Source organism: Falco peregrinus, chromosome 7, assembly GCF_023634155.1.
Source record: "Falco peregrinus isolate bFalPer1 chromosome 7, bFalPer1.pri, whole genome shotgun sequence".
NCBI lineage: Eukaryota > Metazoa > Chordata > Aves > Falconiformes > Falconidae > Falco > Falco peregrinus.
This window is the reverse complement of record NC_073727.1, coordinates 68,670,468-68,697,354: the sequence shown is the minus strand read 5'-3', so window position 1 is coordinate 68,697,354 and position 26,887 is coordinate 68,670,468. Positions and strand designations below refer to the sequence as shown.

The 26,887-nt window shown below is 38.3% G+C and overlaps 1 protein-coding gene across 2 annotated transcripts in view; it reads left to right on the top strand.

Annotated features, from left to right (window-relative positions):
• The window catches only part of TDRP (testis development related protein), a 28,906-nt gene extending 5,929 nt beyond the window's left edge, over positions 1-22,977 (top strand). Inside the window, exons 2-4 of one of the 2 annotated variants that reach the window (XM_055810732.1) lie at positions 7,364-7,423; positions 17,542-17,645; positions 19,724-22,977. In XM_055810732.1, coding sequence (XP_055666707.1) covers positions 7,364-7,423; positions 17,542-17,645; positions 19,724-20,069 — 510 coding nt within the window. In that variant the 3' untranslated portion in view covers positions 20,070-22,977. The remainder of the gene's footprint in view (positions 1-7,363; positions 7,424-17,541; positions 17,646-19,723) is intronic. The other variant, XM_055810733.1, reaches the window with a different exon arrangement.
• The last annotated feature ends 3,910 nt before the right edge of the window (positions 22,978-26,887 follow it).

Here is a 26,887-nt window from a genome sequence, read left to right as displayed (position 1 = left end):
TTCTTGTGCAGACCCTCGCTTCCCATCCTGATGGCAATTACTTCCTCTGCAGCTTCTAATACCTACTCTGTTTCCCCATCCCCTAGTCCCTGTAAATCCCATTGCTGATATTAATACTGTTGCTTATGGCATAAAGTTTAAGTCATCCTTACCCTTCGGTTTCTGTTTCTTCAGCAGGCCTCCCTTTGTTTCAGGAAATTTACATTTAAATCTCTGTCCTTGCTTTCAGGGTTTTTCTTAGTACATCCCCTTCCTTTCCCCCATTTGTCATTTTTATCACTTGTATCTTTCCTTGAGCCAGTTCTGCTTTACTGGCTCCAGTCTCCTCGGTTTGCCAGCAGCCTTGTCTGTCTTCCTCCCCTCCAGCCTAATACAGAATTACCACCTTTCACTGATCCACAAAACCACTGTCTTTTCCTCCACATCGTGTGAGGTCTATTTTCCCTAAGCTATTTGTTGTATCTTCATGGGGTTTTGCAAGGTTTCTGGAGCCATGGTGTCCTGGCAGTGCTGGACTTGCTACCATTAATATACAAACTAAAATATATTGCTTTTTGGGAAAGCATTAATTGTTTAATCTATATAGTTCTTTACTAGTGCAATAGGTCTATACTTTTTTTCCTCGCTTTTATAGAAACTATTTGCCAGGTTGTGTGAGGACATCCATGACATAAGTAGAGTTATTAGAAGTTACCGAACACTTTACCAGATAGACTGGTTTTCATTTCTGTCATCATCAGAGGTACATTTCCAACAAGTTTTGCTGCTGGTTCTTTATGAGAAGCTCCAGGATGGGTCTGTGTGAACACTGCAAGCGCTGATAAAAGCTGCGTGTCAAAAGGAAGCAGTGCATGTGCTGGTGAGCACTATAACCAAAAATAATGCGTTCAACCTGTTTTGCAGAAACTATACTATGAAAATGTTGCAATTGCTCATGCAAGAGCTTTTTTAAAGATGCACAATTTAATTGCAAATGCCACGACTGAATAAAAATTCTATGTCAGCTAATGTCTTTTGAATTAGCATCCCTTGGTTTGTTTTCCGGATCAGAAAAAAGCAAATATGAACTTCTAGTATGGATAAGTTATTAAAAATAATTGTCAGATTTCCAATCAGAAATTTCATCAAAATTGAAAGCTTCACTGGAATATTTGAATTGTCACAGCAATTGAAGTGAAATCGATTATTTGAACTTGTTACTTTATTTCAACTTTGACACTGATGGTATTTTGATCTTAATACAGCTGTTTCCATTTCTTGAAGAATGTTTGGAATATTCTAAATTGGGCAAAACTAAATTCTTAATGAGCTGAGCTTTTTAAAATATTTTTAAGGTGTTTAATCTTTAATAACATTCTTCCAAAAATATTTGAGAGAAGCAAAATCTGAGTAAGATGTATTATAATCACTTACTATGGAGATGCACAGTTGTGAACAATTAATAGAATGACATCGTGTATTGATGTAAAACCAGAGAGCATAGGTATCTGGTGTGCTGATGTTTCTCTTTGTAAGGAAATGCAGAACTGCAGAAGTATTCTTTTGTAAATACTTACATTCTGAAAGTAATCTTCTCCAGTATGTTTGGGCATTTATATCAATTGGCAGTAAAAATACAGAAATAATTTAGATAATCTATTTTAAAATGTAATGGAATATGAAGCAATAACTAAAGTGATTGAACGAAACGGTTTGTGAAAATGCTAAACAAGTTCTTCACAGCTGTGGATGCTGAAGGAAAGAGCATCATCTGCATTCACTTAGTATTAATAATAATTTGGAAGGTGAAAACACAGGAATATTGCCTTTCATCTTCCAGTTGGTCTGGTAGATAATAGGTGGCTACAAAAGACTTGGGCCTAGGAGATGGAAACATTTTTAAATACATTGGATGGGTTTTGTCTGCTGTATGTGAAATAGTCACCTGTACTTTTTAAAGTCAGGGGAGTGAAGTAAGTTCTTATAGAAGTGGTCTGATGAATTCTATTTTAAAAGCATGTTTCAAGATTAGTATTGTCTACTAAATATATCCCAAGATGAAAGTATAATTCTATAACACACTTTAACATTCTTTAACATTTTCTTTATGGGCAAAGTATTTTCAGTTTTGCCAAAGACTGGCAGAGGAAACTTGCCAGTCACTTGCCAGAAACTGTTTAGTCACAGTGGCATTTTGAAATGGGTTATTGTCTAACGTAGATGTTTCTCTAAGTGTAGTCTGCAATCTGGAGTAGGAAAGTATTTTTTGATGGAAGAGAAAAATTAGTTTAAAATACCAAATTACTCTTGTGCATGAACAGACTTTAGAAATGCCTAGGTTAATATTTTTCATTGGTGATATTAATAGGAAATTTTCAATTTACACCACCTGCCCAGATGGCTAGTTTGGTTCACTCACTTGCTTTAGGGACATACAAATGAAAGACTGAGATCTAGCAGTAGATGAAATACAGACAAGACTAATGGTCTCGATCTCAGTCTAGGCTACCTCAGCAGAAAGGAGCAGAGGCAATTCACAGTTCAGCGTGGCAGTTACATCTGCTGAACAGGTAGCCTCGTGTCCCAGAAGAAAGCTATGTATGACTGGGTAACGCATCCTTTATTTGTTAAGGAAAACCAAGGTTTGCAATGTTAAAGGACATGTTCAGTCTTGTGGGAGTGTTCACGTACATTTCAGCTCTATTTTTCAGCTATGTTTAAAGAATATGTTGAAAATAGTATAGCTCTTTTAGTGCCCATTTGCATTTGATGACTGTTGCCTCAATTTCTTGACTCAGAAAGCGCATACCCATGCGTTGAATTTTTCCAGGTGTATATTATAGGTGCAGCAAAGAAAATGAGGCCTGATGCCACTGATGATCTGCTGATAATGTCCTTGTTACCCATGTTTGAGTGCATTTTGTATTGGTTTTGATTCAGTTTAAAATTAGATTAAGCAGAGTGACTTTTCATTAATAATCTGCTTTAGTCTTGTTTCATTTGATGTTACAGCAAGATCCTACTCAAACCCAAGGAAATGGTTTCTTTTGTTAGCTGTATTTTAAGATGATGATCTGGCAGCATGATCGCCTCTTCCGAATCGGTGCCCTTTGTGGTAGGCTGTGTATACATAGTTGTTGAACTGTTTGGTTTGTAATCAGTGTTTTGGGAATCTTTCCAGCTTCAGAGGTTAACTTTCAGGTTTGTGATTTCCGGAGAGATTTTTTTCAATATATTTTTTTTAACCTTCCCCTCTCCTATCACTGTATTTTTTTTTTTTTTTTTTAGTGGGGTTTGTGGAATACTGGGAATTATGTTAAATTCTACCCTGGAGTGTATCTCTTGAGGAGGTGTTTGTTTTGGGTTTTTTCCACTTAAATTATACGTTTGTGGTTCATCATCTAATTTGCATTTACAGACATGGTAATCTAGACTTTAAATTGCGCTCAGTCCTTGATGAGATGTGATGATAGGCAGAGGCAACGTAATAGGTCAGCAGAAGGGCGAGAAATTGCACCAAAAGGACCTACTCTTTTTATAATAGCTTGTTTACTCTTATGTGTGCTTGGCTTTGACAGCTAATGTGTGTATGATAGGATGGTTCCACAACTGGGTAGAGAAAATCGATAATATACCATTTTATGTACTAGAGCAAAAGAAGGGCATGCGGGGCGAGATGATGTTATTATTTGCCTTAACTCTTTCATGTCCCATGTTCCTCTTCTTGGCCTGAATTATGAAAGTGAATGATCTAAAGAGACTTAATTAATTACTTTACCACAAAGGAAGCTGAGGGAAGCAGATTACAATTTTGATCTCTGTACAAAAAGGTTTGTGTGCTGGTTGAATTAATCCCTTGAGTACCTTATGGTTTGCAGTATGTCCAACAAAAGGGCACTTGTTTCCTTATGAAAACACACTGCACATACCAACCTTCCCCTGCCAGAACTGGAAGGCTATTCAAGTTGCTGATCAGCATTTCCCACTAGCTTTAGCATTTAGTTAGCTATTAGTTACTAAACACTAAATGTTTCGCATTTTTCTTTTAAATTGAAGTAAAAATTGAATTGTCATAATTGTAAACTGCCCAGATTAAAATACACTGAAATAATTTGTAAGTGTTCAGCATCAGCATGCATTACTCAGCATGACAAAGAAAACTGATCTTTACTCTACATGTAGCTGTACAGTTCCCTAAAGCAAATTTGAAAAAACAAATCATGGGCTCCCTGATCTCCGAATGGTAACAAAAATAGAGAATATGTATCAGAAGAGGGTGAACTAAAGGGTATCACTGAAAACCAGAAACTATTCTGGGGGTAACAAGTGAAGACAGGTTGTATATGAGGTCTTTTTTCTCCTCAGATCTTCCCAGTGGTTGCACTGGTCCCCTCCCTCCCTCTCCTCTTTCCCTCTGTCATATTTTTTTAATGCACAACCCATCACCACTGTATGCAGGTTCCTCCCTGCAGTGTGGGCCATGGCTGGGTCCAGATCCCCAAACATGCTCCTCCCGCGCTCTCTTCCTGCTGTGGGGCATTAGTCTGCTTCTCTCTGCTTTCATTAGTGATGGATTTTCCACAAAACGTGAGGAATCTGGTCTCTTTCAGACTACTGCATTGAAACATAGTGGCCAGTTTCAATCAAGAGTTACTGTTGAGCACATGGGATGTAGGGATGGACATCACAAGCAGCTGCAGTTGTCAGTCTCCTTTTCTTAGGCAGTGTATCTTAAAAGAATGCTATGGATACTTGATGGGTCTTCCACTGCAAAAAAATGTACTTTAGGTATTGGATTCTCACCATTTGCTTTCTTGAGGGTTTTGTATCTTTTAATCTTTATATTTCATATCTTTTAACTTTGTGTTGTCTTCTTACCATCAGCCTCTGCTGCATGAGCATAGTTACTGCAAACTACTCTTACTCCTTCTGAGGTAGCACCTTGTATGCCCAGTAGGTGTAGCACTGTATTAACAGAGAAACACGGCCCTAGTTGTCATGCTTTTAAAGAAGCAAGTAAATACCCCTTTTTGTCTGCTATTTATTGTGAATTACATCTTTTATCAACAATGGTATTCATATTTTATTATGCTGATTCCCTAGCCGTATGAAGTGCTCATTGCATCTCGTGGTTTTCCTCTAAATGCTTTCACTGTGAAAGTTGCTTCGTGCTCTTGCTTCCTTGTGCTCTGGCTTGCTAAAAGCTATGCACCTTCATGCTTCCATCTTTTCTCTGCAGTCAAGCATGAAGTCTCTTTATGCACTATTACATTTTTATTATCCTTCCTAAGATATTTGGAGAGCTGGAAGAATTAAAATGAGAGGCATTATTTCTTTGGAAGGTACTAAGTGTGTCTTGTTTGTTCTGGAGACAGTATTGTTGGTTGTTAAAACAGACAGCTCTGCCAGCTTTGGATATCTGAGATAATTTCTCCTCTTAACATACTTCCACTTGAAGCTTTTCTAGTCCTTGTTGGTTTTTTTTTTATTCTTTGGAAAAATCTGTACAAACCAGATGAAATATTCTCTAGCTCTTACCCTGTGTCAAAGCAGAGTCAGTCTAAGGCTTTGCAACGTCATCCAAAAGTTTAAGGGCTGAGAGTGTTGAAGAGAAATAAGGAAACTTCTGAAATGGTATGTTCCATTTAAAATATTGCCAATGATTCTCTTAAAGGGAAATAAATAAACCAAACTAAGGGAAAAAGTAATTTAGTTTCATTTTAAGAGTGCTACATGAATCTTAACTTTGTCATTTTTGGTATTCCATCTACAATTATATCCTCCTGTGTTAAAGACAGCTAACTGAAATACAGGAATTAAATAGCTTGTTAAGATCCACAGGAAGCAGTATTCTCATTTTGGATGATAATAGAAGTTCCTGACTTTTTTCTACCCCAACAAGTAAAGCTAGCTATTTACAAGTCACTCTGTTTCGACATACAATTATTATAGAACTATAATGGGATGGTCTTCATACTCATTCTAGAAACGCTCCAAACTCTGTCCTTGTCCCTTGTAAAATATAAAGTATTGCCTATAAAGTAAATGGAGACATTTGTAGGCAATTAAATAAAAAAAAATGCATGGGATTCGAAGATAGTCTCTCAAGATGAAGCAGGTACATCTGGGCCCCCACATGACTAGAAGTACCTAATGCTTCTCGTGCCAGCTTTCTCGCCTCTTTCTGATGCTGTGAAGGAGGTCTTTGGTAACATGTTGGAGCTGGGATACTGTGTGTTTTGGGTCTTGGGATATGTGTGTGGAACTACCTTAAAACAAAAATAAAGCTTACAGAGTAAAGACCATATCTACTCCATAGCATATACTTTAGTTGGAAAGGAAGGAGTTGATAAATTTGGTTTTGAAACAGTAAGTGGCTGAAATAAGCAAAAAATGAACAAAGTGAACAAAGGGGATTCTGTCAAACTGCCACTTCAGAGATGCTTTACATAAACCATTCTGTTGTAATTCTGTTTTTTCTTGGAACTGGAGTTAAGTATTTTCAGTTACAGGTAGCTGTTCTTGTTTTGTACTTGGGGACTGTTTATATTTGGAGGTCTGTGTAGGGGGGGGGGGGGGGGAAGTAATGTTTTTCTCATTAAAACACAGACTGAATAAAGAGAAAATTATATAATTCCTGTACATGATGCCCCATTTTCTATATCTTTCTTTGGCCTCTAAAGTACTCCTGACAATGATCTTACTTCCCTGTCTTGAAGAGAACGTTGACAGTAACAGGATGGCCTGAGTATACTAAGACACCAGCCTAATTCAGAGATGGACAGAAATACTATCCTACTGAATTACCTTCACAGGCATCATCAGTACTCTGATTTTCTTCAGAAACCTGTAGCTACAAATGTCAGGGAAAAAAATGTGGGCAAAAGTCTGTCCCTTAGTTCAGGAAATGTAATGCTTTTTAATGTGAAGGAGGAAATAATTTTGTGACGTTCCTCTTCCCCCAGCCTACAGATACTGCATAGACCACCATCTAGTGTGGTGTTCAGAAAATCAGTGAAGATCCAGAAAATACAGACAGAATTATTAAGATCAATTTAAATCTTTAATTTCAATTATACTGAAATTGTTATGATGCAAGGGTTTTCTTGATCTCTGGGGTGGGGGATTTTGGGGTTTGTAGGGGTTTGGTTTTGCTTTTTACATCTTGTGCAGCATTTTTCATCATTCTAAGTGTAGTTTTATTCACATTTCTTATTTTAGTAGTGGTTTTGCTTAGTTTTGCATTGTGATTGTATTTTCTCAATTTTCTTTTATGAGGGGCTGAATAGAATAAAAGCATTTATGAATATTCTAAAATGTACCACTGCTAATTGTCAAACCAAAACTGATTATGGGCCTTTTTTATCTTTATCCTTTTTTTGAGAATAAAGACCAGCTTCTTCATGATGAAGTTTCATCTTCAGTGTCACAGCTTGCAACAAAGGTAAATATCTGTTCTTTGGAAGTGTAACTTTTTATATCATGTATATTTCAGTCAATGTATGTTAAGAAGCTACCTGTTTTTCATGTACAGCCTGATTAAGGACGATGTTTATGTACTTCACTGATGATTTTGTAATTACGTATGATCCTTGGTCATGGGGTTCTCACTGAAGTAATATTAGCAACGCAGTGTTAGAAAGTTGCCTTATTTCCTTTCATTAATGGGGAGGGGAAGGTATCTTAATTTTTTTTTTTCTTCCACATGATAGATATTAAAACACAAAATGAAAATAAGCCACAGGAATAAATGAAGTCTAAGGAAGCACTAAATGCTAGCTATAGCTAGCAATGAAAACATGAAATGTAGAAGGTATTTGGGGTATTCATTCCATTATATGTAGCTCAGCGTACTCTCTGACCACAAGAGGTTAAGGACTTTATTTCTTATCTCTTTCTGAAAAGAAGTGTGGGCATACAAGTTCAATATTTTACCTTGATATGTGTCCAAGAATCTTCTTTAATGTTCTTAAAATACGTGAGTAGAAGATGAAAGAACTGGAAGTTGTTACGATATGCTAGAGTTTGTTTTGAAATTCCGTAGGTATAGAGAAAAGCATATAAAAATAGGTTCATTAGTGTAATAGGATAGTTTACATTAATATGTATAAACTGAACATCTGTCTTTGCTACTTCTTTTTGTTCTACTTCAGATGCAGCATGATTTTTGCTGAAAATAAAGTCAGATTGTACTATACCTTTTTCTACTTTTTAGAAGAAATGTATTCTTTTTAATGAAAACAGAAATTACTGTTTATTTTATGCCAGATTATGAATGTTTAGGAAAATAATCTTAAAATTAATCTATTTTATATTGAAACTTTTTTGCCCCTTACTTAGTCATTCAGGAAGGCTTCCTAAGTGTGTGTTTTGACTTAAAAAAAAGTCACTTAGGCAAACCACTGAGCTGCAGTACTTTTGTGTTTTAAAGTAAAACGCTGTTGTCTTAAAAATGTATTCACAGAAAAAGCACCTTATCCTTCTCATCTTCTCTATTACTGTTTCTAAAAGCACTTCTATATTTTATTTGGTTGTTCTGTGGTCTTAGAAGTTGTCAGTACAGTGATATTCCAGAAGTTCAAAAATATTTGAATATGTTAATAAAATACTGATTAATTATATGTGTGGCCTTTTCCATGTGCATGTGTCATGAATAAAAGTCTTTTGTGTTGAACCATTATGGTAAAGAACAACAATGAAGTTCTTGAAGAAAGGGGCAGTGGGTAAAGGGTGTGTCTGCCCTGCTGAGAGACAGCATTCCTGGTCTCTTAAAGCCCGAGTTTTAGGACAATCCTGATGCCCGTTTGCTGAGGAAAACCTTTGACCTAGGTTTGGAGGCGCAAAAGTGGGAGCTGGTCCTACTAGCTGAAGGTGGAGGTTGGAAGATGGTCTTAGTTTCTGCTCATGCAGGAAGCTGCCCACTTAGCAGCGAGGACAGGCTAACTGCAGTGCTGAATTTTTCTAGTTCCCTCCTCACAGCTCTCCTGAAAGGCAGGTATAACTGGTTAAAAAGGCTCTCCTGACATCTGGAAGTGAGGAACTGTGAACCCTCTAGTGGTTTTCTGCGAAATGCAGAACTCTGGAACCCATGTTCACGCTGCACCTGGCCCTTTGGTCTCTGCAAAGCTTGGCTTGGGGGGTCTCACCTGCGTGCTGAGCTTCTGTATTAAAAGCACAGCACAGACTTCATCTATGGTTGTTTTTAGGCCAGCTTTTGAAAAGACACAGAGTTCTGAGAAACAAAGTAGATAATTGTAATAACTAAATTGGAGGCGTTGGGACATTCTGGTAGGGGTAAATCTTGGAGATTCACTTTGTGTGTGTGCCCCAGAATAGAATAACTTTGCCCACTGACAGTTGAGAAATTTCACCCCCCAGCCCCCAAAATGTTTTGATATCTGGAAGACAAATTTGGAGGGGGTGTTTTTTTTTCACATTTCTGTTATTTGATTTCTTGCATGTTATGAATATGTTTCCTATAATGTAGGAACAATGCTTCTTTAATTAAAGCTGACAGGCATTTTTTTTTTTTTTATTACAAAACACTTTGTTGTAACTTTATTGAACTGTAAGGTACTTATATGGAAAATTCCATCTCTAGCTTTTTATTTTAGGTTCATTTTTTTCAGGAGGAGGAGGGAGGGAAGCTGTGGAACAAACAATTGTTTCTTCTCAGGAAAGGTTGAGAGGAAAATACAGATTTATTTTTTTTATATAAATGTAAACAAAAAGAATGGAAGTGTTTTGTGGAGTGCCTCTACTTTGCTGGAGGGTTTTGATTCACCAGTTGTCAATCCTCTGTGAAAATACTTGTGAAGGTCTGCTAAAACTTGGCCCAAGTATAAATTTCTGGAAATCTCATTTCATACATGCTGAGTAGTGACTTTTAGGGATTAGCTGCTTAACTGCACAATGGCATTGAACATGCTGATTCTCACTGCAGGTATACAGCAAGAATCCCCTGTAATTGCTCTTTTTCGGTTGCTAGGACTCTGTCATGTGGGTTGTTCTAGCCTGCAGGGAATGACTTCTTTGCTCCAGAGCCCTGCTTGCCAGGCAGTTAGGAAGGAGAAAAGTCTTAACAGGAATGTATTGAAAGTAAAATGGTGCTGCTTTCTAAGTGGGTACCAGTAAAGTCAGAGTCATATTCAAACACGCTTTAATCTCGTGCTTTGAAATGTAAACTGTTTGTCTTGTACCTCCACATAGCGTCCCAAATCCTTGCTATTATTCTTTGACTTGATTGGATTCTGTGCTTCTTTTCCTCCCAGAATAAGGTGTTCATGTATGTTAACCACATCCATCTGATGGATGAATTTAACAGTTTTCAGTTTAAATTTACACAGTCTTCCTCTGGAGTACATGTTCATCTATATCTACATGCTTTTTTTGTGCAGTGTACTTTTTTTTTATTTTTTTTTAGCACTGATCTGCTTCTTTAGTTTGTACCTGACTGTTAGTATTCCTGGTTTGTTGCCTTTTAGCCTAATTTTTTGTGAACCTTTTTGCCCTCTAGCAAAGCTCTAAAGATGAACTATGTACCTTTGATGGTAAAATTAACTGAAAAGTCATCTCAGTGATGCTATACTGTTTTGCAGTAGACTTCTTCAATTGTTCTTTTATTACTCATTGCCCATTTACCAAGTGTGGGAAGCTGAGAGTCACGTACATCAGCAGAGTTTGTTGATGCGGTGAAAAATGGTATACCGAAAGTCATTTTTGGTAATAATACCTCTCAGTTTTGTAGGATACTTCCATTTTCAGAGGAGCTGTCCCTTTCTGTGGCACTTCATAAAGTTAACTGTCAGCAGACATTTGTTCCCTGTTCTATCTAAAGAAAGGAAAATCGTAGTTAACATACACAGTTTATGTACAGGTGATTCACTTGAACTAATATAGGTAACAGAGCACAAAACTCTTACTATAAAGGTTGAGTTTATAGAATGAAGCTTAGGGGGTCAGTTTGGGGAAGCCATACGGTATGTGCAAAGCTGTATGTATGGAAGAAAGTGGATAGATGACTGCAACTTCCAGAGGGTGCTTGAGCTGATAAAGTAGTTGCTGCTACAGAAAAGGTGCTATTGCCCCTAACTTCCACATTCTTTGGTGACTGGCATCTTTTAATGAGCTGATTCTTATCACTAATCCACAAGAATGCAAAAAATGAATGAGTTAGATTTCTACTGGCTTATTGAGTTGAACTGGTTTTTCACAGCATCACACAAGTTCAAAACCATAGCATAAGGAAGGCAGTATTAATGTGAGCAGGCAATGGACTTTTTTGACCCTTTTCAGCAGCAGTGTCTGATAAACTAGATCTGCCACCTTGTGAGATTTCTCTTTGGGAATCTGCCTGACAGATGGGCACTGATACTGAAGCATTGGCAAAACAGAGGGGAGGGGAGGAAGAGGGAGAAACAGCAGACAGTTTGACTAGTGATACAGACTGCATCCTTTACATGATGTTCTAGAAGTGACTACTTGCACTCCCAGCTTTAGAAGGTACGCTAATTAAATGGCAGCTTTAAATGGTGGAGAAAGAGTACTTCATAAGCTGGAATTCCCTCAACTGAAGGGGAAGAATCTGTGCTCTGGGCTTGAGCTTTTTAAGATGCCTGTTGGGACAGACAATGATGATGGGTTTTCTGTAGTCTGCCAGTTGATTAATATGCAAGTGTAATTTCACTTCTACTGACCCTTTTAGATAACTGCATAGGGCATTGAGCTTCATGGATTTTCATGATCTAAAATGGAAGATATGGGAGAAACTTTATTAATGGCTGTTCTGACAGGCATGCTCTGTGCTCTCGTAGTCAAACTGGTATGAGACCAGCCTATAATTCTACTTCACAGAATACTGAAATAGCATCTCAGGAATTTTCTGCTTTGTTTCTCACTGGCATTTATGAAAAATAGTAGACTGCAGCACCCAACCTGCTCCTCTAAAGGCTTTGACTTTCTAACATCTGATGTTACAATGCTAGTTCTTCTTAATAGTGCGCTCTCTTCTTAGCAGTCCCTTATGTGCATTTCATTTGATTTTATTAATTATTTTTAACCTGGAATTTTGACTGTACACCTGGTTCTGTTCTAGTGGTGTCAATCAGCTTTGGTTTTTCTAAAATCACATCCTCCAGGCTTAAGAATAGCCCAACCATCAAGCAGAGAAAGCAGCAAAGGTGGCAAGAGGCTGGTCTGCATGAACAAGATGTTCCTGAAAAATGTCAAACATTTAAAAGGAATCATACAGGAGGTGGAAGCAGGGTCAAGTGACCTGGGGGGAATATAGAAATACTCTTTGAGCATGCAGGGGTGGTGTTAGGAAAGATGAAGCCCACCTAGAGTTAAATCTGGTGAGGAAAATGAAGAGCAACAAGAAGGGTTTCTGAATGTATGCCAGCAGTGGGGAGGGTGTAAAGATACACTCTTGACTCTTCTCGGTGGTGCTCAGTGAATGGGCAAGAGGCAATGGGCACAAACTGAAATAAAGAAAACATAATTTAAACATAATAAAAAAAATGTTTTCACAGTGAGGGTGGTCAAGCCCTGGAACAGGTTGCCCAGAGAGTTTGTGGATTCTTCAGCTGTGGAGATATTAAAAACCCAGCTGTGTGTGATCCTTGGCAATCTGCTCGAGCTGACCCTGCTTTGAACAGTGGTGTTGGACTAGATGGTCTCCAGAGGTCCCTTCCAGCTGTAAAGGCTGTGTGATTCTGTGAACTTTGAATGTTGAATTATTTCTTTTTCCTCTGACACATGCAAAAATACCTCAAAGGTTTGAGAATACAAGATAGTTAGGTATATAAACTTTTTTGAAAATTTTAGCAGTAGTAATTGTGAGGTTTGTGTAGACAATTACATCCTAAAATTGAAATACAGAACTTCTGCAAGTGGCTTGATGCTTTTAAGCCCATATCAGTACTGTATTCTCATACTTTGCATAACTTTAATCTTTTTACATAAAACAAAATCTCTGGTGTGGTGAGGACTCTGCTTACTCAAGTGTCATCTCTTCTTTACTTAAAATGACCTTCCTTTGAAATCCATTGCAAGAAAGCCAGTTGTTCTAGAATCTGAGTCTTTCTCTGTGTGCTCTGTAAGAATGTAAGAAATTCCTGGCTGATTGAGGGACTGGCCCATCTACTCTGGCAGTCTGTCTTTGACTGTGGTGATGGGAGATGCTGTTCAGGGAGAGCGTAGCATAGCCAGTTTCTAGAGCCTCTTCCCCTAACATCAAGAGTCATTGTTTTGAGATACTAGAGGGGTGCATCCCTCTAAATAGAGAGTATCCATTTATGGGTCTGCTGTCTGAATTTGGCATAATAAAAATGATGGTTCCTGCGTGTTTTGGTTTTGCAGCTGCTGCATGTCAAACATGGTTTCAAAAAATGGTGGTTTCAAGATCTCCTTCCTCAGCTACACCTACCAGCAGATGCAGTTCTGTTCAAGCTACATTGGTGGTGGTGCTTGTCAGTAGGTTAAGAGTCTTTGAAGAACACTGGAAGAAATACAGAAATGCAGATGTTTTGAGGAATTTTTTTTAGGGCATGAGAAAGTTAGATGACAGCCCTAGTCAAAACCAAGGATTGTTGTCTTAAACAGTTCAGTAGTTAGAAAAAAGCCTCTTTGACCTCCTCCTTTGCTAAGATTTATGTTCTTAAGTATGGCACCACTGAGAAGACTGTCAAGAGTGAGGTGTTTGCCTCTTTTCAGTTGAGTGAAAAGATGCTTCAGAAGATCAGCGCTGGTTCGGGCAGATGTAGAAGAGGAGGCTTAAGCGTGGTAGGCAGAGGTTCTGGTTTTACTCTTGCACTTACGGGGTTTTTTTAAGCCTAGTCCATTTAATATGCAGTAGCCTTTGTGCAGTGAGTTTTATCACATATTAGCAAAATATGGTCTACTTGGACGTTGGTGCTGTTATGTAGGTTATCCTGGCAGTGTTTCCTTTGGAAACCCGAAATAATTAAGTGGTGGAAGTATGTCTTAAAGGTTTATTGTCTGTTTCCCCTGAGGACTAGTTGTCAAAAGAATAAATAAATTAGAATCTGCTACACAATTATTAACCTTGTATGTACCTACCAAATGCCATGTATCCATTGTGAGAGTACTTGTTTATGAGAATATTGAAGGAATGGTATAGTGTCTACATAGGTACTGATTTACATACCGGTAGAAAGAGTGCAGAGTTTGTAAAATTTTAGCTGGAGACCTGTACATGCTATCTGCTTGACGATGAACAGAACTTTTCTAATAATTTTTCTTAAAGATACCTGTAAGTCAGAATAGGGCCTAAATTTTAAAATATCTAAAGTTAAAAATATGGAAAGCTTGTGGCTAGATATTAACAGGCTTTTATTATGAAATAGTTTTGGTTGTGGGGTGTTTTTTTCCTTTTTTTCCTGGAGGTTTGCTTGGGTATACAAAGCAATGCATCAAAGGTTGGCATCGTATCGGTGAAGTACATATGATGTTCTAGATTAAAAGAAGGTGTATAAGTAGGTATATCCTTTTTTACATTGAGTGTAAGTGTGTGTATAAATCACAGAATGGCTGGGGTTGGAAGGCACCTCTGGAGATCTAGTGCAACCCCCTGCTAAAGCAGGGTCACCCAGAGCAGGTTGCACAGGATCTTATCCGGGCAGGTTTTGGATGTCCCCAGAGAAGAAGACTCCACAGCCTCCCTGGGCAGCCTGTGCCAGGGCTCTGCCACCCTCAAAGGAAAGAAGTTCTTCCTCTACTCAGCTGGAACTCCCTATGTTGCAGTTTCTGCCTGTTACCTCCTGTCCAGTTGCTGGGCACCACTGTAAAGAGCCCGGCCCCATCCTCTTGACACTCACCCTTAAGGTACCTGCAGGCATCGGTAAGATCCCCTCTCAGCCTTCCCTTCCCCAGGCTAAACAGGCCCAGCTCTCTCAGCCTTCCCTCACAAGGGAGATGCTCCAGTCCCCTTGCCATCCTTGTAGCCCTCTGCTGGACCCCAATAAATAATGAATGCTTATATCCAAATAGTCTTTCATTGATGCTGTTCTGTAAAGGCATGTATGATTTAAGATGGTTCTCTATATTAAATTGCGATCTGAAAACCAGTAACAAGGTGTTTTGGTTTTTTTGTTTTTCTTTTTAATCTACAGATATATTATGTGGCAATGGCTTGATGAAACATCATTAGTGAAGAAAGACAAACATATATAAATTAGATCACTGAGGTATAACTGGGTCTTTTTCCAGTTTAAAGGCCTAAAGGATTAAGGCAGTAAGTTCCTATGTGCTGCTTTTAATTGTGGGTTTGCCTATAGTAGCAAAGGTTCCTTCCTACAAAAGGCCTAAAATAGTATAATTAGATAACAGAAGGTGAAGGATTTTTTGAACGTATGAAAAGCTAAGTGCTTTCTAGGGTGTGTCTCTTTTTTCTCTCTTTTTTTTCTTCTTTCTTTCTTTAAACAAACTTCATCCTTCAGGAGCTAACTTCTTGGAGATTATTTTCTTCTTTTTTTTTTTTTTTTTTTTTTTTTTTTTTTTTTTTTGGAAGTTTGTTGTGGATGAAGTACTTTCCAGTAAGAGGAAGCCGAATCAGGGTAACAAGTCATTATGTTAGACTTCTTCAAGAATTAAACTGAACCAACAAAAACAGATAACGGGGTTAAGCCTTTTATAGACTGAAATTGACGTTTTAGACCATTATTTGCACCATGGAAGCGCTGAATGTTGAGTACTGCTTGGAGAGGCTGATAGTTTAAACACAAGGATTTTGTATAGCGAGGTACCTGTTTGAAGGTATCATCTGCAGTTTGTCAGGTTTTGGTTTATACTACCGACAGTACCAGTCATCTTTGAGATGGGTATGGCGACTCAGCCACAGGGATGCAAAGTTGAAATTGGCTGTCTCTATATTTTTAACACAATTAAAAATAGAAAGTGTATGTTTAAATTAAACGTGAGAGTTTGCTTATTATGTCTGTACTCACTTTATTGTGATAGTGGGGGAAAAAATACATAGAAGCTGTTCATTTGCTTGTGAAGCCATGAGGAATGCTGTGGTTTATGGTGAGATTAGGTATGGGTTTAAGACGCGAGCAGCACAGTTGTGGAGGCCTGGGTTGTGGTGAACCTGTCTCTCATGCACCTGGTCTGTCCATATATCATGAACAAGAGCTGGAAATTGCTCTGGGCTTGCTCAGCCTTCCCTCTTCCCGACTTCTCCAGAGCTTTGCCCAAAGCTGGATCCATGTTTGCATCTAACCAAAGTGAAACTGAGTCTAGGTTAGACCTCCCTCCTGACCCTAAAATGGACCTGCTATGTCTCCTGAGCTGGAGTGGCTGAGGCAGTTCGGATGTGAGTAGGGAAGGTGGGCGAGAAGTGAAGGTGTAGGACAGAGTGAGATGGGGGAACAGGAGATGGAAATACTCCACGACTAACATGCAATAACAAGGGTGCTGTAAATGGTGGAGGTTGTGGGTATCTTCCAGGTGAGGAGTTGGCGGTACCAGTATTTTCCTGTCTGGTGTTTGTACTCAATTTGTAGGTGGCGTTTCACGTGTTTTAAGGCCTATGTGGACATACCAGTTAGAAACTGTAATCAGTTAAAACCTAAATGTTAAATTGATACTATTTGCACCAATGAGTTCTGCAAAAAGGATGAAGTATAATAATTAGCCTCTGCTTGTATCGACAACTACAATTTTGTTGTGATTGTTTATTATGCCTCATAATATATTGTTTTATTTTTTAATGTAATCAAGTAACATTGATAGACTTGCTCTGCCATTCTTCCTAGATCCTGCAAGAAAGAACAGCAGCTTTCATGCTCTGTGCTTGACATGCACGCGAGCATTTCTGTTAAGAGTCCCTAAGCATGCTATCAACATACAAAAAGCCACTACCTGTTTTATTTTGCTTTAGGGGAGAGGGAATAAAACCTTTAATAATGTTGAAATAGTAATTTATGCTACACCTTTAATGGTCACAGTAAATTTAGAGACTACACAGTAGTGCACCAGTGTCACGTGTTATATTCCACTGGTTAGCCAGTGCTCTTGCCCTTTTTGCTCCTGGGGCCAGAAGTAGTAGTTTTGGTGAGTTAAAAATAGGAACGTTGAGTGCGAAGCAGGTTAAATCTTAAGAGTTTCATAATTCATCTGGCTGTCCTATCTGTTGTAGCCCCTTCTAGCAGTAGCTGTTCATTTAATTTCTGTCTACTGAAGCCTCTGAAACTGTTCCCTAAGCTGCCTAGATTCCCTTCTTAATGTGATATATTAAAATGAAGCCAGCAGCTCCTGCCTGCAGAAGAGCATCCAGGAGCCCAGCTGTACACACTGGCACCATCACTTGCATCACTCTGCAAACCGGCAAGGTTTTGTAGTCTTTGCTCTGCAGGAAAGGGCTCTTGCTGCAGTAACCCAGCTGACTCTCGAGGATGTGGCTGTCCTCTGCGGGCTGCACAGAGCTGCTGTGCCCCCAGCTGGGCAGCACACCAGAGGTAGGGCTGCTGCTGCCTGGCAGCCGCACTCTGTGCTTGTAAGTCTGTAACTCACATTTCTGAGGATGTTTACTTTTCTGTATAGGTTCAAGGTGCGAGTTTCCGAGGCTGGAAGGAAGTGACGTCTATGTTCAATAAAGATGATGAACAGCAATTGCTAGCAGAATGTAAATCTCCAAAATCCAAAGGGTGAGTCAAACCAATTGGTCTATCTGCTATTAAAATACACAAACTGGAACAGAAAATAGCTGTGCAAAGTAGTGAAAATAGACACTGAGAAACAGTAGTGTTCAACTTCTCGAAGTTAAATCACAGAAGAAGGTTTATGTGCATTTCCAAATCACATAGGTGTTAAGCTTACGATGAATAAGGCATGCTGTATTAGGACAGGATGGATATTGTTGATAACCTTTTTTGGTCTGTCAGGAAGAAAAGGGAATTTAGCTGCATGATGATTTTTTACTGTAGAAAAGGAGTAAAGGTTTCTGAGTAAAAAGGGTCATTTCCACCCTTTCCTCTTAAGGATTAGTGATGGTTTGGTTTAGAAATTCCTTTTTTTTTTACATGCTTTACTTTCTCCTTTGAAGTCTTGTCTACATGTAAAAAAGTGAAGTAGCTGTGCCAGGATGTGCAAATCTTTCCTGTCAGAGCTGAGGTGTTTGCTTGGAACAGTTGCACTGCTGGTACGGTTAGAGCTGTTCTCTGAACAGAACAGACCTCTTCCCAGTACAGTTTTGCTGTTACAAGTACGTGTAGGCTTTACGTACGCATGCTACCTACCTACCTTAGTTACAAATAGGAAAAATGTGCTACTCATCAGTATAGCTGTTCCAGCCAAATGTTAGCTTTGATAAGACTTGCTATAGTATGTTTTCTTTCCAGTTTACTTTGAAATATATATATTTCAGTATGCATGTGTGTGTATATATATATATGTGCATGGGTGTGTGTGTGTGTGTGAAAACATATATATGTGTGTGTATATATATGTCAAAGTGATTTAGAATGTAAATACATACATTTCCATTTGAACCTGTTCAATAAAACTTTCCAAAAGTTCCCAGCTACTGTCCCTGTACAATTTTATGGTGTTATTAGGACGCTAGGTTGCTTGAAGGATCCTTTGCAATTGATGCTGAATATAAGAATCAAGTACCCGGTGAGAGAGCAGAAGTATGAAAACAGAGCTACCACAAATGTGGAGAGCTATTTTAGCATTACTGTGAAAATGGCCTGTATTTTAAGTTTGGGGAAATTTTCCTAGAATTGTATATCATAGTTTTTACTTTACTTTGAAAGAAAAATGCAACTTTTCAAGTGCACTACTCATAAAATATGAGAAGAGTGTTCAGAGTCTGTGACTGGCTTTAGCAATATGAAAATTCTGAATAATCATAAATCCAGAATTCAGTAAAGTAATTTAAAAGTGTTGGTTCGGTTGCTTGTTTTTAAATATGCTACTGTCAAGCTTTCATTAATGGAAAAAAGCTTTTTTAATATAAATATTTAAAAAAAATTCAGTGGTGGTTTTATTTGTGGAGAAGGAATTTGTGTGCTATTAGCAGATAATGTTTTTAATTTGCTGTTTAGCTCATTGAACCCTGAAAGCTGTGTGTTTCACCACCGGTATTCAGCCTTTCCTTATGGCCCATTATTTGATTACATACATAACCCTGCATGTAAACTTATGCATAAATGTTTGACATTCTGTATTTTAAGTACTCCACACTGTAAATATGAAATAATTCAGATTGAAGGTGCTTAATGGGGTAAGAAAGGTGGTAATATGAGTAGCCTTTCCAATGTCTCATTGAGAGAGAAATTACAACTAAGGTTGGTTTTTTCTCTTGTTTTTGGGAGGGGAATTTTGGGTATTCTTACCATAAATACAAAACAACTGTTTTCAAAATATTGTGTAGTTCTTTATGAAATAAATGCCGGTATCTTTAAAAGCCCTAATGCTGTGTGCATCAACTATTTTAGGATATAGTGTTTAACTGGCAAGGTGATAAGAGGTATATGAAACTGAGGAACATAGTGAGTGATTGTTAAAGCTGGTGGTAGGAAAAACATTTTCATATTCCTTCTACTGTCCTTCCTCTGGGTTTGTTTTTTGGGTTAGTTTGATTAAAGTTCTAAATTGTTCTAACGCAGGCTAAAATACTTAATACAGTTCCAAAGGCAGTTCTGTGTAATTCATGGGGCGGGTGGGGTATTAAGTGCATTGTTAAATGAAGAAATTAATCACCTCATCACTTACTTTCTAGAACAAATCTAAAGTTAAAGGAGGAGACGAAGTCTGAAAAGAAGCCAGGTTTTTGGGACAGTTTGGTGATAAAGCAGAATGTCCCATCTAGGAAACCAGATGAGATTGAGGGATGGGAACCACCGCAGATTACCACTGCTGACTCTACCAGTGATGCAGCAACTACTTTAAATGACTATACAGCCTGGTCAGGCTGGGAAGATGAAACCAAAGGCTCCACAAAATACACAAACCTGGCTAGCTCAGGAAACAGTTCCAGGTGGAGTATCAAATCAGCTGGAAAGCTGGTTAGTATTAGACGTCAAAGCAAAGGTAACCTTACTGACAACTGGGAAGAACTAGAATGATACTAGTAATGTGAAATGCTTTATAGATAAGAAGAGAAAGGTTCCATGATTTACTTGTATGGTTAAACCAAAATCAAATCTGCTCAATATTGCACCTTTATACAGTACTTTGTTTTATTCAGATTGTTACAAATTTTTGCTCATCTGATAGTAAATTTTCCTATAACATTGTTAAATAGCTATGTTTTCCACACTTAAAGAAAAAACAGAGAATCTATTTTGTGCCTATATTTCACATTCAGACTCTGCAGTATGTTGGATTGTTGGTTTTACCAAAAAAATGTAATTCCTTAGTGAATGTATACACTGGTTGTAAATTTGACTGCCTTATGTAGGAACTTCCACTAGCTTGAGGTCCTGGGTTTTTTTCTGGTGTTTGAGGGTCACTCAAAATTTTAGTTTTGATGCTGTCCCTTTTTAACTAAGAATACTGATATGTCGCTTGCAGGGAGAATGCTTATACTTAGTAGACTGTTTTCCAAATCTTCAGCCTCAGCATATGCTTCAGCTTGTGCAAACAAGATGCTCAACTGTCACAATGTGCTATACTGCGTATGAAATAGGAAAATACTATTCTAATGTAACTCCTTCCGCCACAGGATCTTCACCAATAGTCAGGTCAAATGGGTCTTCCAGAGTTTGTTGGGGTTTTTGTTTGGTTTTTTTTTTAATATATGTATATATTGAACATTGTTTGACAAAGCTAAGCTTCTCACTTTTTAAGACACATGTTATGCCAAAAATAAAAATGATTGAAAATTTGGAAAGCAGCAGTTAGTAGAGTATAAGATGATCTCTATATTCAGTACCCATAGTGCTGAATCTAGGGATAAGTTGCTTCTTATGGAAGGGCATACATTTTCATTTTTTACAGTAGCCGATCCTTGTTCTATAAACAACTTTTTTGTCTTGTACTGTGTTGTTCCTTCCCCTCCTGCCCCATAAGCAGTGATTGAATTACACTCCCGCATTTTCAGGGTAACTGAGTAACTGAGCCATTGCAAGTATGTGCATGCATACAACTTCTGAAGCATTGTTGTTATAAAGCTCTGTCTTACTAGCTACTGATACTTTAATTTTTTGGTAAAAGAAGGTGAAGTGTTAAACTTGAGATTTGAAATGTATATAAGATACTAAAAGTGCCTCTTTCTAGCATATTGTCTCTCATTAGCAGCGCGGCTGATGTCAGATCCAAAGTTGGTTTCCATTTTGTTTATATGACCTATATAAATACTACTTTAACATTCATGGAAAAAAATCAAACCAAAAGTTTCAGAAAAAATGAACAGTAGGCCTTTTCTCCCCTGATTGTTAAACTGGTGTAACAGAACTGAAAACTTGTTGACTGCCTAGCAGTATGGCCGGTACAGTCGGAAGGTCAGGTTAGCATTTCGGAGAAAATCAGCATTTTTGAAAGAAACCATCTACCTTTGTGTAATGGATGTCTTGTAAACGTGTTTTTGCAAGAAGCTTATGCTGATGAAAAGGGATGCATGCACTTTTCTTCTAAGGTTGTACCATGTTTCTGTTACGGCCACATTACCCCTTTCTTAGATCTCACCTCTCTCTTCCATTTCACGTAAATATTTCTGGCTTACAGTTCCTGCATAGCTATTTTTTTGAGATTCCTGTTGAGATGTGCCTGGAGGGAAACTGTAGCAAAATGTCTTTGGCTTTGTTTTTTCCCCCAGTATTAGTAGGATATTAAAAGGCAATGTTCTTAAGTTTATATAAAAGAACATCAGCGTTTTGTGTTACAAAACAGGATCTTATAACTGGCAAATGTATTTGTAAAATTGGCATTATATATTAAGAAAAATACGACTAGAGGAGAAAGAGTTAGCATTTATATCGCATCATTTAGTCTGTGAATAAACTCTGTATTTGCCTTTGGCAAGTACGTATGCTGAGGTTAATTATAGGAAAGAATGAGTATTCTTGGGTAAAGTATGCTGCATTTTATAGTTCATGGAATACCCTCTAAGGCATGAGCTAGTATTTAATTTGGTTGTTGGTGCTGACCTAAAAGAATGGAAAAAGATCTGCTAGCAGCCCTCAATGTTTTGCTCTCAAAGATGGGCTGAGAACTTTTAATTTCACTCCTGAAGAAACTATTTATACTGTGATGAGTAAAGGTTTTGCCTTGCACATTATACTGTCAAGTGCCTGTTTCTCACCTTGATGATGTGTTTGATGCACAGCTTAACTGCAGCATTTTTCAATTTGTTTTTAAATGTACGGTAAAGAATATGCTCACAACGCTGAAGCCTATTGTAAAACAAAATTGCATCGAAGTGGGAAATTGAGATATGTAAACTTAAGGTTTAATCCTAGTGATGAAAGTTTTTGGTGTGCTTTTTAAGTGGTATTTCTCAGAAATAACCATTCTAAGGATGAACGTTATTAAATTTAATATAATTTATTGTTATGCTTTAATAATGTATTTGTCTGTTGAGAACTCACTGGTGTGAGCTTTTATGTTTATAAACTTGTCTGAATTTTCAGAATGGGGTCCTCTTTTTCTTTTACCTTTTTTTAGATGCTTGACTACATTATACATTTACGGGCTTAAGCTATACACGGCTCCATATGTGGAATAAGTGTAGAATATGTCCCTTAGTATTTGTTTTGAAGTTGCATTTCAATCTATGTGAAATGGTTTAGAGGAAGGTAGCATTAAGATTTATGATAAGATTGCACAAAATAAAATATAGTTTATATTGCTTTCTCATAGCCAATCTGCATGATTGTTGGCGTGGTTTTAACGGGAATTAAAAGCTTCATGTGGCTGTAACTAGTCACTTAACTCTAAGCAAAGTTCTTTCTGAGTATTTTTATTTATTAGCATCATTTGCAAAAAGAAAAGTAGTTATTTTCCATATGAATAAAGATTTAGTTTGAACTGAAATGCCTTATTCTTCTATTATTTTTTTTGTCCCATTTTATTTGTCATGTGAATTGTTTCCATCTGTGTGGACGTTGTGTGCATCTTTGTAGAATACAGCCAAGGAAGTAATAGCTGTGATTGTCCAAACTCAGCGCATCATGCCATCTCAGAAGCTGCGGCATCCTCAATTTAAAGCATGATGCGTTGCTTTCACAGGGAAGAAGTCATTGGGTTTGACAAACAGCAATTTTTTTTTTTTTTTTTTTTGCTGGTATTTATTGGTTTAAACTTTTTTTTTTTTTTTAATTTATTGGCTGTTATGAAAGCTTGGGCAGAGCTGCATTCTTTCCCTAAGGATTTCACCAGCTACATGTAAACTGGAAGACCTGGAATGCTCTTGCATACACTGGCCCCGTAATGAGGTGAGACCTGCACGTCCTGGACTGTGACAGAAGTGAGATGCAGCTGCTGTTACCAGTAGATCAGCTATAGAAAGAAGTGTATTGTCAGCTTCTCGTTCTTCCACTTTAGTCCGCTGGCTTTGTTGTTGTTTAAATAGACTTAGCAGGGGACATTGAGGCAAAATGTTTCTTACCAAGAGTGTGTGAACTAGCAGAAACAGAAAATTTTATTCATACAAGTTACATTCTTAGGGGGAAAAAACCCTTATATCGAGATGCCTCTGACTGTACCCAGGTGGGTCAGGCGTACATCTGGGCTAGCGAAAGGAAGCGGAGGGACTTGCATTTCCAGATCCTGGGTAGTCAAGGACCTTGCCAAATTTTGAGCGTAGCTGTTCCCACAGCCCAGGTGAATTTGGCCTGGCATCTGCCTCAATTTTGAAAAATTTTGAAGTGCTTGTTAATTTATATAAATGTCACGTGACAAAACTATAGGTCCCTGCCTCTGTATAGTCTGAAAAGAACATGAAGGTGTGTTGGGTTTTTTTTTTCCTAAATGCCTGCTCGTTGGTTTCTGATGTATCTGGGAAATGAAACCAGCACTATGAAGAAGAAAAGTGATTTCCTAAAAGGTTTAGTCACTGGTGATAGTTTACAAAGGTGTGTATTATTAGATATCTGTCTGTCTCTCAAAAATTTCTTGTAGCATGACTGCTTTGTAGCATACAAGACGGAATTGGACAGATAGGCAAAGAATCCAGTGTAGAAATTGAAAGTGGCATTTATTGTAAATGCAACCAGCATAATAGTGGAAAGAAAATGTTTCTTACATAGTTACAAAGTAATAAAAGAGTATGAAAACAATCAGAAAATTGGGATTTCAATAATGGAAAATTATATGAAAAATATAATAGTAAACAAAGTGTGAGGAGATGATGTTTTTCATATGATACTTAGCAACTGTTATCACTGCTACTGATTAAAGAAATACCTGCTCTGTATTTGTGAAGAAAACTTTCCTGTTCTGTGTCTAGTATTTACTAAAAGATGCAAGAAAGTGACTATATTCTTTTCAAGGCCATAATATAAGTAAAAGCTAGGCTGGCACTTAATTTTTTTGCGCTTTTGAGACCCAAATAACACTAGTGAAAGCTTAATAACATGTTTTGAACTCTGAGTTTGCTATTGGAAAAGAAAAAGCATTACTTTCTGCAGAGAAAAATGCACAGTTGTATTTTGTAAAACTAATTTGTCCATTATTGAAAATAATGATTTCATATTTTGCTTTCTAGTTGTTCTAACCCCTTGTACTGGGAAGACTGACTACACAGTTGAGTTAAAATAATTTTTTCAGAGAATTGGCTGGTTTAAATATTTGAGGTTGTATAGTAAACCAGTTCAGATTTGATACAGAACGATTCCTTTCTGTCTTCTGGCCTGTCTTGCCTTGTACTTCTTTCCTTGAACCCCCAAATGCTGTTGTCTTGATCATCTGGTTTGTTCAGGAGTCTTGCAGTTCTGCATAAGATTATGGTGCTAAAGGCTTCTGGTGTTGGAGAGATGGAGAAAATACTGTGGTGCGTGTGTTCATGCTGGAGAAAGGAGGGGAGACTCATGTATGCAGAATCCAAGTACTGTACTTGGTATATTGTTATTATTTTACTGCTAAAGCTTCCTTATGTGCAAGATAATGAATATTAATTATTCTTTGCTTTGTTTTATTTTTGTACTTGTCCCCATATACAAAGACAGTCCTCTCTGATTACATAAAGACCTAGTCTTCGCTGTTTCTGTCATGATAGACACCCACTTTTAGGCAGACTTGCCTTCAGTTTAACGCCTGTGAACAGTTTATCTTTTGAACATTTAGACAGAAACTTGGCAACCAGCATTTGGCAGGACAAACAAAGGAAAACAAGTCAAGCATCATTTCCCATTAGGAAGTAAACTATTGTTTGATAGGATGGGGCACAAGATTCTCAGAAGTCATTCTGCAGATACAGTAATGCTGCACATAGGCTATTGTGAAAATTGGAGACCTAATGAAATACCTCCTTGCTCTTTTTTCCTTTTATAAACTCTACCATCTCCTGAAGCATGTTAACCTGCCCGTACAGTGTGGCTGTCATGCTGCTGCCTGCCAGAGAGCTCATGCATGTTGAACCAAACCCTTCTTGCCAAGGTGGATGGCCTGTTGGCATCTTTAGCCACAGTAGAAGATCTGAGCTCCTGACCTCTGTGGTGAGAACTGGCTGCACTGGGGACAGGAGAAGATTTTCAAGACAAGTGAAGGAGCAGATGTTCTGGCATTGAGGAATAAAGCATGGTATAAAGAGAAGTAAGAAGTCCAGAAGAGCTGAAAGTGTTCCTAGGGCGGGTAGTACTAATCTTCGCTATTAGGCCAGGGCTTTAGTGTTAGAGGATCAGAACTAGAATACAGCTAGTCCTCTTTCCCAGTGTTTTTTCTTGATTATCCTCTTCAAGAACATGATTTTTGGCAGTGATGAGCAGTTGGAAAGAATGTGCCCTGTGCACAGGTACAAAACGAAGGTTTTGGGTGCCTTTAACGTCGGTGCGCTAACTCACAGCAAGGACTTCTCTAGATCTGTTCCATACTACTATGCCTATAAATTAGACTTAATTGATCAAAAATGTAGGTGGTGAGTGCAGGTGGTAGAAGACTGTACCTTTAGATGGGGGATTAGTAGAAAGCATATCTGGCCAGCCTGCAGTAAGAACTTAAGTGCTGGTGAGATTAAACTATTGAAGTTGTAGCTGAACTAAAGGGCTCCATCCAGTATCCTGTTTCTTCTTCAAATACTGTACTTTCAGCCTCCTCCCCTTCTCTGCTGTCTTACCAGATTCCTGAGATCTCTAAGAGCTTTCTCCATCCTTCCGTCTCCTTCCTGGCCTCGCTGATGATTCCCCGTTAGCGTTGGGATAATGTTTCTTTTTCCCCCTCTTAGCAGATGAATGACATGCTAAAGGTTGATTTTTCATTGGTTGGGTTTGGTTTGTTTTATTCCTCTAAACCTGTGAATCTGGAAATTTAAGAAGCATCACTTTGAACTTGACAGTTTGGGAATGGGCAAGACGGTGGTTTGAGTGCTCTGCGCCCGGCTTCCACCTCCTGCCCCAGGCATGCTCTTTCGAGCAATCAGAAGCTGGACGAAGGGTCCTCACAGACGTACTGGTGGAGCCTGATCCTCAAAATACACGTGAGAGCCTCCTTGGCAGAAGTGCATGAGGTGGGTGGCCCGATGTCTCTCCCTGCGGCTATGATGCACGTACCTGCAGCCGGTTGAAGGCCTCGCACACAGAGCCTTGTTCGCAGGCTTTGGGGAGTGCGCAGGTGTTCCAGGTCGGGGTGCTCGCCACCTCACTTGTTAAAAGTTGTTGTGCTTGATGCGAAGTGGCTAACTAGGCAGTGGAGCAACACCGTCCTGGTTAGTGGTGGTCTCACTTCTGCCCAGTGGCTGTTTGAACACGGTTATGCTTCAGCGCAGGAGGAGGAGAGGGGCTGCAGCTGA